Source organism: Anthonomus grandis, chromosome 11, assembly GCF_022605725.1.
Source record: "Anthonomus grandis grandis chromosome 11, icAntGran1.3, whole genome shotgun sequence".
NCBI lineage: Eukaryota > Metazoa > Arthropoda > Insecta > Coleoptera > Curculionidae > Anthonomus > Anthonomus grandis.
Window position 1 is genome coordinate 1813107 of NC_065556.1, and position 12103 is coordinate 1825209.

Below are 12103 nucleotides of genomic sequence, written 5' to 3' on the forward strand. Positions count from 1 at the left end.
AATCTGTATTTCGATTGCGGTATAAATTTTGTTGGTAGCGATAAATATTTGCGACAAATATTTTCCAATCGTGCGAAAGCCGAAGCGATAGCATGGCATTTCAACTCTTCAGCTACTCCTCACATGAGCGCAATATGAGAGGCAAATATTAAATCTGTAAAGTCGCATCTAATAAGAACTGTTAGTACTCAAAAATTAATAGATCAAACGAACTTACCTTAAGTGAAGTTCGATCCTAATTATATTTGACCTCGTCGAAGTAAATAATGATATATGTAGTCCCCCCATTCCTATACTAACCGCCACAAATTTTAAAGCAAAATTGCCCATCATAGCCCATCCCTAGAATCCTGTCGTCACCTGCACTCTTCACGGAAATATCATTCTTTTTAAAGACCTATTTTATTTCAAAAAAGTTGGAAGAAAAATTTATATAATTTTTCTTGGGTGAGGATACAGATTACCTTTGGGTGGGACTTATTTACTTCGATGAGGTCAAATATAATTAGGATCGAACTTCACTTAAGGTAAGTTCGTTTGATCTATTAATTATATTTGACCTCGTCTCGTAAATAATGATATATGTAGATGTTTAAAGAAACCAACATTTTGAAATAAATCCTAGAGTACATTAAAAACTCTCACCAGTAAGGTAGTAAGAAATATCATGAACTCATGATTTCAACAAAAAAAAATATAGATTAAGTATTAGAGAAACAACGCTAAAAAACTAATTGCAACAACAAAACATGTAATAATAAACTTATATCATATAAATCATTACTTAAATCTATATTGTATGAAGAATATATTATATATAAGAAATATACATTTTATACTTAAGAACTCTGTGTACTCAAGTACTGCCTGAGCAAAAGAAGATAAATTTTTTATGGGTCTGTTATAAAAAACTGCGAAAGTTTTTGAATTCGCAGACCAACCAGCCGCCGATCGAATGGTGTCAAAAGTAATTCCTTTTTTAAAAGCGGCTGATGTTGAAGCATGCCGAGTAGTGTGAGGAGTAAATTTTGTTATATCTACTCCAGATTCCTTCATTAGCTTTTTGATCCATCTAGAGATGGTTTGGGCTGTAGCATTATGAATTGGTTTTTTAAAAGTTAACAAAAGTTTACTATATTTGACATCATTGGATCGAAAAACTTTAGTTCTCCCTAAATAACATATAAGTGTAGTGGCAACACAAACAGAAATATCCTCTTTATAAAATGGTAAAGTTAATATAGGTTGAAAAGCATTTTTACCAGAAGTTTTTATTTTGTCTGTAATTTTAATTTCTACACCTTTTTCTGATTGAAATATATTTTTAGTATCAATTAAGGACAAAGTTTGAACCCTTTGACCAGTAGTGAGAGCTAAAAGAATAGCTAACTTATATGTAAGATATTCTAAAGTAATATGATCATTGTTTAATTTTTTAACAAAATTTAGGACGATGCTTGGGCCCCAAGTATTAGTATATTTGGGTTTACTAGGCCTTAATTGATAAACTCCTTGAAAAAATCTTTTAACTCTAAAATCCTGAGCTATGCTAGGGCCTAAGACCTGAGCTATAGCTGAACGATAAGAGTTCAATGTTCCATAAGAAGCCCCTTTTTCAAAATGGATACATAGAAACTTTAAAACATTTGGTATAGAAGGTGAAAATAGGCTAATTTTACTAGTAGTACAAAAAATCCACCAAGCTTTTAATCCAGAGTTATATTGTTTTAAAGTGGATGATCTCACTGACGCTAAACAGATTTCATACGCCGATTCTGGAATTTGTCCTAGTCGAAGGGCTTCCCTGATAATATTCCTACTACCAGGGTAAGATGGCTCCATAGTGGATGAGGAGTAGATCTATCAACAGAAAGCAGCAAATTTTTATTTGGATTTAAGGTAATTGGTTCTTTAGTTAATAATGAAAAGAATAATGGCTACCATGGCTGTGTTGGCTACTGAGGTACTACCACTATGCCAGTGGCCTCATCATTAACAATCTTTTGTAATGTCCTAGAAATCATAGAAAAAGGAGGGAAAGCATAGAAATCTAATTTGGTCCAATTTATTGTGAAAGCATCTACAAACAATGCTTCTGGATCTTTATACCAAGAGACAAACTTACGGCATTTGGAATTAATTCTGCTTGCAAACAAGTCTATATCAGGCTTATGAAAAGCATCAACTATTTGGTTATAATAAATATTATTTAGTTCCCATTCTGTTTCTGGACTTAAATGCCGAGAAACCAAGTCAGCTTCTATGTTATCTGAGGATTTAATATAAGAAGCAAAGATAAATAATTGTCTCTTCTCGCACCACTGCCAAATTTTGTAACACAATTTATTAAGGTTTTTGAAACGTACACCCCCCATCTTGTTAATAAAGGCCATGGCAGTGGTGTTATCAATGCGTAATAAGATATTACAATTTTTAAGATTAGTAGCAAAACACTTGATAGCGAAGAAAGCAGCCATAAGTTCTAAATAATTAATATGCATAATTTTTTCTTCCTGAGACCAGTATCCGTGAGAAGAAACACCTAAACAATGTGCCCCCCAGCCTGTTAAGGAAGCGTCTGAAATAATTTCTAATTAAAAAGTAGGGATTTTTAATGTATTTACAGCCGTTGGAATTTTTGTAAGCCACCAATCAAATTCTGTCGAAAGAGAATTAGGAATTTTCATCAATTTTTTATAATCATTATTTGACTTTTCGAGGGCTAAAAATTTAATTCTTTAAAATGGTTTTAAGTGTAACCAACCATAACGAATTGCAGGGCAAATTGAAACAAGTTTTCCTGTCAACTTAGCAAATTGTCTGATGTTACAGGTTTTTAATTTTTTGAAGTGTTTTATAAAAATAATAAGGGCAGATATCTTCTCTCTCGGTAGAGAAATTGTCATATTGACAGTATCATACACAAAACCTAGATATTGACATTTATGTGAAGGATGCAATGCACTTTTATTATAATTTATAAGAAAACCCAGTTTTTCTAAAATTTTAATTGTTAAGTTAACATTATTTACACAATCCTCATGAGTTTTTCCAATCAAAAGAAAATCAGATAAACTACTGACATTAATTGTTGTTTTCTTAAACAAGCCAGCACTGGCTTTAAAAGTTTAGTGAAAACTAGTGGAGCACAATTCAGACCAAAAGGAAGGCAAGTGAACTCATAGATAATGCCCAGAAATTTAAACCTTAGATATTTTCTATCAGATCTAGTGATCGGGACTAGAAAATAAGCATCCTTCAGATCCAGTTTTGCTAAAAAATTTTTTGGTTGTAAAATGCGCGCCACTGTTTTTTTGGTCTTCCAATTTAAAATGGTTTGTTTTTATGAACCTATTTAAATTCTTTAAATTAATAACTAGCCTAAATGAACCATCATGCTTAGGTACAGTAAAAACATTGGAAATAAACTGACCTTTACAAGGTTCTACTGCACATATAGCACCTGAAGTTATTAATGTATAAATGGAATTCATTAATACATTACATTCCTTGTCAGAACGTAAGGGTTCCTTTGGAACAAACTTTTGAGATGGTGTGCATATAAAAGGAATTTTAAATCCTGAGACATAAGAAAGAAGTTTCTTATCATTAGTGATTTTTGTCCAGTTAAGATAAAAATTTTTTAGTCTGCCTGCAATGCACATTGAGCCTACCTGAGAAATTGTTAATATCTTTCCCTGAGAGTCTTGCTTCTTAGGTTTTCCTTCCTGGCCTCGTTCCTGGCACCTCTCCCCTCCTGATTTCTCGGGTAGGGTTCAGATGTCGTCTGGCTGATCCGGGGTTCTGTGTCTGCGGTCTCTGTCCACCCTGTGATTCCCCTTGATAACGAGGTGGACGCCTGGAGTTTAAATTTTTTGGTGTTGTAAATGAGGATGGTTTTTTAAAGGCATCCATCTCTCATCATCTCCATCTCCTTCGAGGCTTTTAGTCTCTCACCGAGGTTATCTCCGAAAAGCCATCCGTCCACTTGGACATTTGATAATGTCTCTCTCACTTCCTTCTTCAAATCCAAACAAATTATTTCTCGTCTGGACTTAGATTGCTTTTGATGGAAATCCAACAGAAGACGAGCAGCATCATTAACAAGCTGGATGACAACTCTATTATCTTCTTTTTCGATTTCGATTAGTCAATGCTTGCCCCAAAGCCGATAATGCAGATCCCACCTGATTTTGAAGCTCACTGATCTTTTTATCCCTCCGAGCTATAACATCCCTCATGACCTTAAGAACCTCCTGATTGACCTTAGGAGCCTCCAACAAGGGGCAATTTTCTGGAGGGGTATATTTATTCATAAGTGAAGCCCTTTCATCCTCTAATAATCCTTTTTTCAGCATGTCCTCCCAACTTAAAGCTACTTCCTTTTGAAATGGAGGACTAATATTTCTTTTTGGTGCTAAATCATAGCCCAATATGAACAAAACTGTTGCATTCAAGTATGAATCTAACAGTTCAGAGGTGTTATTTTGATTAATATTGTTCTCTTGGTTATCTGAAAATAACCACACAAAAAAAAAAAAAAAAAAAATCAAATTTTATTTTAAAATAAAGATGAAATATTATACATTGCATTTTATTCTCATGTTATGTTCTCAAAACACAGTATCAGAGTATAGAGAAAAAAGAACTATGTATAGTATTTTGCTGTTTTTATTTGCCATTTTTAAAACAACAACATTTTTGCACACAACTTTTTTTTGTTTTTTTTTTAACATGGGTAAAAAATAAAATAGTTTGCTTTCAAAACAAACTATTATTAATTTTGTTTTCAAAAACAAAAGAAATAATTAATAAACAGGCGTTTCTATGCAAAAAATATTTTATGTTTACCTCTCGACTGCATAAGTAAAGACCCAATGGAGGAGGCTTTATCGTTCCAGTCGTTATCAAAACAACTTTTATCTTGGTCGTCCAGAGACTCACACTCAGGAATAAGAGAGATAGAAACATCATCCGCTCTTGATATCAAATCAGGTGAGCGTGAACGTCTTCGTGACGCAGGCGAACGAACGGCGTAAGTTTTACTTTTGTTCGATTTTTCTCGCCTCTTAAGATCTTCAAGACGTTTATGTATACGCCTGTATTCCTTCCTTAGGGTATATTCGTCTTCTGAAGAGCTGCTACTGTTTTCCCTCTGCCTTTTCTTTGAATGTTTCCCCATATTGTTAGATGATATCAAATCACCCACAAAACTATTCAAAACACAAATAAAAACGCACTTAAAACTTTAGTTTTGTCTACCGTCTTAAAACGATAAGCGTAGCGGTCGGCACAAAAATAGAGAATGATATTTCCGTGAAGAGTGCAGGTGACGACAGGGTACTAGGGATGGGCTATGATGGGCAATTTTGCTTTAAAATTTGTGGCGGTTAGTATAGGAATGGGGGGACTACATATATCATTATTTACGAGACGAGGTCAAATATAATTAGCGTACGAACAATTTAATACTGTACTTGTACAAATAGAGGGAGTTCTTAATTCTAGACCGCTTTGTCCAATAAGTTGTGATCCCTCTGACCTGGCAGTACTTACGCCTGGTCATTTTTTAATTATGCAACCTCTTAGTGCTTTATCTAACCCTGATTTTACGAGTCATAATATAAATCGATTTTCACACTGGCAACTATTACAACGAATGCATCGCGATTTTTGGAATCGTTGGCACAGGGAATACCTGCACACTCTGCAATACAGAGACAAATGGTTAGACCTATCAGCGAGGTTAAAATAGGCACCATGGTGGTGATGAAAAATTATAAAGCTACATCCATTACAGTGGCTCCTAGTGAAAACTGCTAGGGGTAATTTTAGGAGATCATTGGCCAAATTGTGCCATTTACCTTTACAATAATTTTTTTTGCTCCAATGAAGACCCTGTGTTTTTATGGGCATGGGGATGTTTCGTCATCACATGCTTATAGTAATTATAATTTATTAACTTTAATTTTCTTGTGATCAATACTTAGTAATACTTTAATTTAAATTTAATTCTTTAGTTATATTTAATAAATATGCATTCAAAAATGCGCGTTTTGCTATTAACTTATAAACCAACTTTGCATAATTTGCCTTACACCTTTTCCTTTTTCCACCTTTCGTATATTCCTGAACATACATATTTGTCCTTAAATTAAATACAAATGCGCAAAGAATGGGAGAAAAGGAGAAGAAGATCGTGCTAAGCTGTGAACTGAAAAGCAGCAATTCTGGCATTGACCACTGGATTGATCGATAAGTATCGACACCGTTTTCACCTGCATATTTTTCGGTACGTGCCCTACTACTAGTCCCATCCCCAAAATATCCAGGGTTACTTTAGTCTCTCTCTTATTTACGTTTACGAGTAAGTAGGTGAGAGTTTTAGTTTAATGGTTGTATTCGAATATTTTGATACATGAGCCAGTGAAACCTATGACTTCAGAGATATTCATATTTCGACGAAAACCTTATTAGCTTAATATAATTTGTTGTACGTATGTCTCAAATTACTTACCGATTTTACTTTAGAAATTATATCACGAATAATAAATAAAACAAGATCAAATAATTGATGTAAAGAATCATTAAAAGTTGTAAACCTGAACCAAAACAAGAACGGTTTTTTGATTCACTTACTTTAGAGATATGTAAAACAAAAATTATAGTATTAATAAGTATTTTAATAAAAGGCTATCTGAGTTCCACATAATATCTAACGTTTTTTTTAATGGCCTTGTATCGAGCATATTTAGCCACAAGTTCCTAGCGGAACAACGGTATTTATGTTGTATAATGGCTTTTATTTCATAGTCACCTATACACCTCTATCTTAAACAAATTAGAAAAACTCATTTAACTCTGGTTCACTTAATCACCTAAAAACTTAACACTTTAGGTTCTTTTTTACCATTAAACAGAACTATTTCACGTACCAGAAAACTTGGGTAATTTTTTTAATACTACAAAGTTCTTTTATTATATTTTGTACTTATCATAACCACAAATTTTATTAACTATTTCTATTATTAATTTGTTTTGATAATTAATAAGCCTAATCCAGTTTTCACTCTCACATATTAAATAATTGATTAGTTTACTTTAAACCACATAAAACTTATTTCTTATATGTAAAAAGGCGCAAACTGTTACTGACAAACCAAGAAGCATCTGAGTGCACTATATAAATGATTAATGATGCGTCGTCTGCATACTTAAATAAAGCAAGACACCGTATCGTTAGCAAAACAAAAAAAATATCAAATCCATAATGGAGGTTTACGGAGCGGTGATATCCACAGTATTGCCCCACGTTTGAGACTTAATTTATGTCAACCAACTGTTGTCTCCGCTTAATAAATTGTTTTGCATACTCATCAGTTTCACTTATGTCGCAGACATAGGGTTAATTTATACATATAATAGACAGTTTAATGCTATGCTGAGGTCACAAAACCAATAACTTTAGTTAAACTTATATAGATCACTATTTTATTTAGTTAAAAGAGGTATCGACGAGTGTTAATAAAAACTTGTGAATTAAGAATTGACTTAATATATTTTTTTATCAAGATACTGTTACCAGACGAGATTTCATTCAGAATTTTAGGAGTGATTTATTGATCCAAAAATCCTATTAACTCTTAGACTCGTATAGAGAGTTTAACTATTGAATGGAGTCATATATACTAGTGAATAAGTAACTGCGTATTGTATATAAATCATGAGTTCATAGCCCAGTTATTAGAGAAATTTCTTTAAGGATCCTAGTCTGTAACAGTTATTTAATGATCTTGCTAAGTTTAGGGAGGGATCATCGAAAAAGGAAAACTGTTGAAGAGGATCGACGTTTTGCTTTACTATAACAGAATTACCAGGACACTAGTATCTGTCTACGTATATTGTATATATCCCATACTTTATTGTTCGTAATCCAGAAACAGTTTTTTTTTTCGAAGAGTTTTTTTGAGAGTTTGTTAAAGTCCTATAAACTTATTTAATTTACTATTATCTTATTAAGAAAAATTTCTTAACAAGAATTCATTTTTGCTACCAGAACTTATATACTGTTATTTTGGTAAAATTATTCTACAATAAATATTAAAAAGACTACTTCCAACCTAGATACAAGCGTTTAATATTCTTCTTATTGAGTACCAAACTCAAAACACGCCAAGGTTACTCTAATTTAATTACACACAGCAATTATCCGACTTAGCAATTTGTCTGAATTCTTTACTGGAGTAGCGTAAACTACAGAAAATCATGCCAGGGATTTCAACTGCATTTCAATCAACCAAGGCTCTAGCAGAAAAAAAAGCTTTGAAATTCGCTTTGCTAAAAATTCATTATACATGATAAGACAGAAACAATATAATGTTGCTTGAAATCTTAGCAAGAATGGCTTCGTGGTCAGAAATACCAGATACATCATTTAAATTTGAACACAAATAATCAATAGTACTTGCAGATGAGCATGTTATTCGTGTAGGAGAAAGAACATGCATTTGTAGGTCGCAAGACTTCAATGTTCTTAAAATAGAAGTACGATATAGCAAACTTAGGCCAGTGAAGTTAATATTAAAGTCACCAGCCAATATAACTTAGAATGTAGAGATAGGAAAAATTGGGATAATAGAGAGTCAAGTTTGTTCATGAATATATCAATATACCCAGTAGGTGGTCTATCTAGTACAAAGAACATACAAATTAAAACGCCTACAAAAACAATGAGATTCAAAAACTTTCTCCAACAGAAAATTATCAAACTTATCAATTTTACAGAAAAAAAAAATTCAAGAGATTAAGGGGCTTAATCTCTTGAAATATACTTGATACTGGGACTTAACCAGTGCTCAGTTAATACTATAATATCAGGAACATTACATGAATCAAGTAACAGATAAAGGCGATCTTATTCCGAAAACACTGGACTTTATAATTAGCTTCAAACTTCAAATGCATTTCAGCTTTTTTTGCAGATTTTCGAATTAAGTTTCTTAAATAAATTGAATTTTGTTAAGCCTCTCAATAGCCAAAAAATCTCGCTTTAAAAAGTCGGCTCTTGATAAGAAAATATTTTTATAGTTAAACAACTCATTTTATTTATTGGGAGCTTAAGGACGGTAATTATTGCATTCATTTAGTCAGTGAGTGTTTTAATCTCTCTTACTTTTCTTGATTTTCCGTTTTTTCTTTGTACTAATCAATCAAATAACGTCTCAAATCTTTGAATTATTTTGATAGTCAACTTTTTATTTTTAGTTGAAAGTTCATCCACCATATTCAAACCAAGACTTTCCGACTTGGTCCCAAAGTACACACTGACTAGGCCATGTATGTGGTCGATATCTACCAATCCAGCGATCTCCGTAGGAATATACGTTAAAAAGTCACGAGCCACCAAACTAAAATGTGGTGGTGGTGCACCATCATGCATAAAGCACATTGCAATTCTTATCGCTAATAGTACATTCTTCAGAAACTGGGGCAATATTTCTTTCAAAAAGTTACGATATATATAGTCAGTAATTCTTGCTGGTGGAAATACCAGTCCAATTAATAATTTCTACCAAAAAATTCAAGAATAATTGATGTTGAAATTGATCTTCATAAATCTCATGTGGATTTTTATCTACCCGCGCATGGTTGTTATGTAAATGCCATATTGTAATTTTCGTAATACTCATGTTTGCAAAAGTCATTGATATAATGCAATATGGGAAAAATAAAAAAAGGGTGTTTTAGTAGCAGTAAACGACTGTCAGTGGTACCGACTTTATAAACGATAATGCTTTCAAAAAGTCAGTGTAGATGGCGTGAACTTTCTTACTATTATCTAAGTTGAACTCTCTTGATCAGACAAACTAAAATCCATTATTATTATTATTATTATGCCAATATTAGGTACTTTTTTTTAATCATTTAAGAATTTCAATTAAATTACTAACTAGTACAAAAATGCTTACATCAGCCCTGCTATCTGTCTTATATATAAGAGGCAAAATGGTTGTTCAAGCATAAAAGGATATCAGATTATCTACGCACAAATCGACTCAAACTTAATTGCCTCATAGCTTAAGAATTCTTTTATTTAAAAAAAAAACAACTTTTTATTTATATTTACATTAATAATTTATTAAATCTCAAGTAAAATAAATTAGTTACTATAAAACTATGAATATTTAATAAGTAGCCCCTCTCTCATTTTGATTAGAGTATAATATTACTAGTTTTATTAGCGTCCCAGTTTTACGGTCACCTAACTCCGGCTGCAGATAAGTGGCGCAGTAATTTTTCCAAATAAAATATTCATAAACTTTCAAAATTTTCACTTAACATTTGTCACTTTTATTATTTAATTTTGACTTTAAATTCCATTAGAATGTTTTAGTTATAACGTTGAAAAATTGTTTTAAGTAATTATAACTGGCATAAGGATTTAATATTAAAATTTTTACCTGTGCATATTATAGCAAATACTAAAGATATTGAGTCTAACTATTATTTTGAGTACACTTTACATCAATGTTGATTTTTTATAAGTTTACTTAAGATTTAGAATATTATTATGTAAATCCACTTGACTTATTCTAGATTTCTACCATCTCGGAAAAAAAGACGAAAAGTGTAAAAAGTCCCTCGGTCCTATCATTTAATCTTAATTTAAAAGATCGCATTGGTACGAAGTCTATTGTATGTATGAAATTGGAACAGTATCCATTTATATTATGCAGAATTTATATAACATTATTTTATTCGTAGTTTTTTTTTTAATTGATAATTTTATATTGTATCTATCTGGAATCAATTTAATTAGTTACTATAGAGATAAGCGCTAAAAATGCTATTCCAGTCAGTGCTTGTTTGCTTGACATATGGTAGTTCTAGGACATATTGTTTGCCTTCTTTTACTCTAAAGGCTTATATCTGTTTGTTGAACAGAAATCCCTGTTGTTTAAGTCTTCTTTGTTTAAGTATTAAGGAGCACAAATATTCATGATTCAATATTCTCTAACTTCTTGGAAGTTATTGAACCTTATATATTTTCTGAAAGAAAAATTACTCTTTAAGACATATTCTTTAGTAAAATCCACGTAGAGTGCATAAACATTATTATTTTGGTTTAGACGAGTTTCAAGATAGAGCAGACGTCTTAAAGCAAAGAAATACGTATCTCCAAATTCTAATGACGCATATTTAAAAAGGAGAGGTACAAGAAAATTTCAACCAGTAAAGCTATAAACTAAATCCACGAAGATCTTTTTGCATTTTTGGTCATCAGCTAAAAGAAAAATTCTCAGAGCGAGAACATTTTCGATTTTTAAACATTTTTGTAGAATGAAATCTGAGGTTTAATTAAGGTAAAATTACCAGTAAAAAGGAGGATATTAATGGAGCTAACAGCTATTAACGCATATTAACGTGCCTCTGCAATTATCTAAATCAAGTCTATCAATTTTATTCTCTATGCAATTATCTAAATCTATATTAATTTATCTAAGCACAGTTTCCATCGCAACTCGCTGTCCTAACTTACTAAAAATTCTTCCTGCCCGGAACAGGTAAGGAATTAGCTTTGTACTAGGATAAATGTCAAATTGGCCCGAAGTATCAAAAGCAATATCTGCTAATCGCAACTCTTAATATGCCTCGGCTGACTTGCACAAAGCTTAGTGTAGTCTTATTTTTGTTAAAGACTACACATACTACTGAATGCACTTAAAGCCCCTTTTATTATGGAATGGCAACTAAGAGAACTGCTACCACATACTTTTTATACATAACTTAAAATCTACGAACAATTAACAGAGCCATTAAAATAGAAAGTATAAGGCAAGAAGCCCTTAACATCTGTCTCGCATTAGGTCGATATTCGGTATTTTCTATATATCCTTAAAACTACAAAATAGAAGCAAAGAGTCAACTGATAGTACTGCATGGCTTAATTGGTATTGGGAATTATACAGTCCGTTATAATTTACTACACTCGACCATCCTGTCGAAAGGGTCATCCTCGATCACGAGTCAATCATCATCCATCCGTCAGCTTTACTCATCACCGCGTGTTCTATCTTTCCCATCAATGCCTACGGAGAAAAAA

At 32.2% G+C, this 12103-nt stretch overlaps 2 protein-coding genes across 2 annotated transcripts; both read right to left on the reverse strand.

The window, feature by feature from the left end:
* Positions 1-636: 636 nt before the first annotated feature.
* LOC126742419 (uncharacterized) lies at positions 637-3903 on the reverse strand. Its single transcript, XM_050449072.1, has 2 exons — positions 3675-3903; positions 637-1860 (listed from the first exon to the last, which is right to left on the reverse strand). The coding sequence occupies exon 2, from the start codon at positions 1840-1842 to the stop codon at positions 781-783; it is 1062 nt and encodes a 353-aa protein (XP_050305029.1). The 5' UTR covers positions 1843-1860; positions 3675-3903; the 3' UTR covers positions 637-780.
* Positions 3904-4124: 221 nt separating this feature from the next.
* On the reverse strand, positions 4125-5284 carry LOC126742438 (uncharacterized). The gene is made up of 2 exons (XM_050449087.1): positions 4852-5284; positions 4125-4513 (listed from the first exon to the last, which is right to left on the reverse strand). Exons 1-2 carry the CDS (start codon positions 5180-5182, stop codon positions 4125-4127), a joined length of 720 nt encoding a protein of 239 aa, XP_050305044.1. The 5' UTR covers positions 5183-5284.
* Positions 5285-12103: the final 6819 nt, after the last annotated feature.

What these genes read in the sequence shown, in the direction of transcription:
- LOC126742419 (XM_050449072.1), bottom strand. Translation starts at nt 1,842, where the DNA reads ATGGAGCCATCTTACCCTGGTAGTAGGAATATTATCAGGGAAGCCCTT.
- LOC126742438 (XM_050449087.1), bottom strand. Translation starts at nt 5,182, where the DNA reads ATGGGGAAACATTCAAAGAAAAGGCAGAGGGAAAACAGTAGCAGCTCT. An exon ending in TTTACTTATGCAGTCGAGAG is followed by an intron (nt 4,514 to 4,851) that starts GTAAACATAAAA and finishes GGTTATTTTCAG; the next exon opens with ATAACCAAGAGAACAATATT.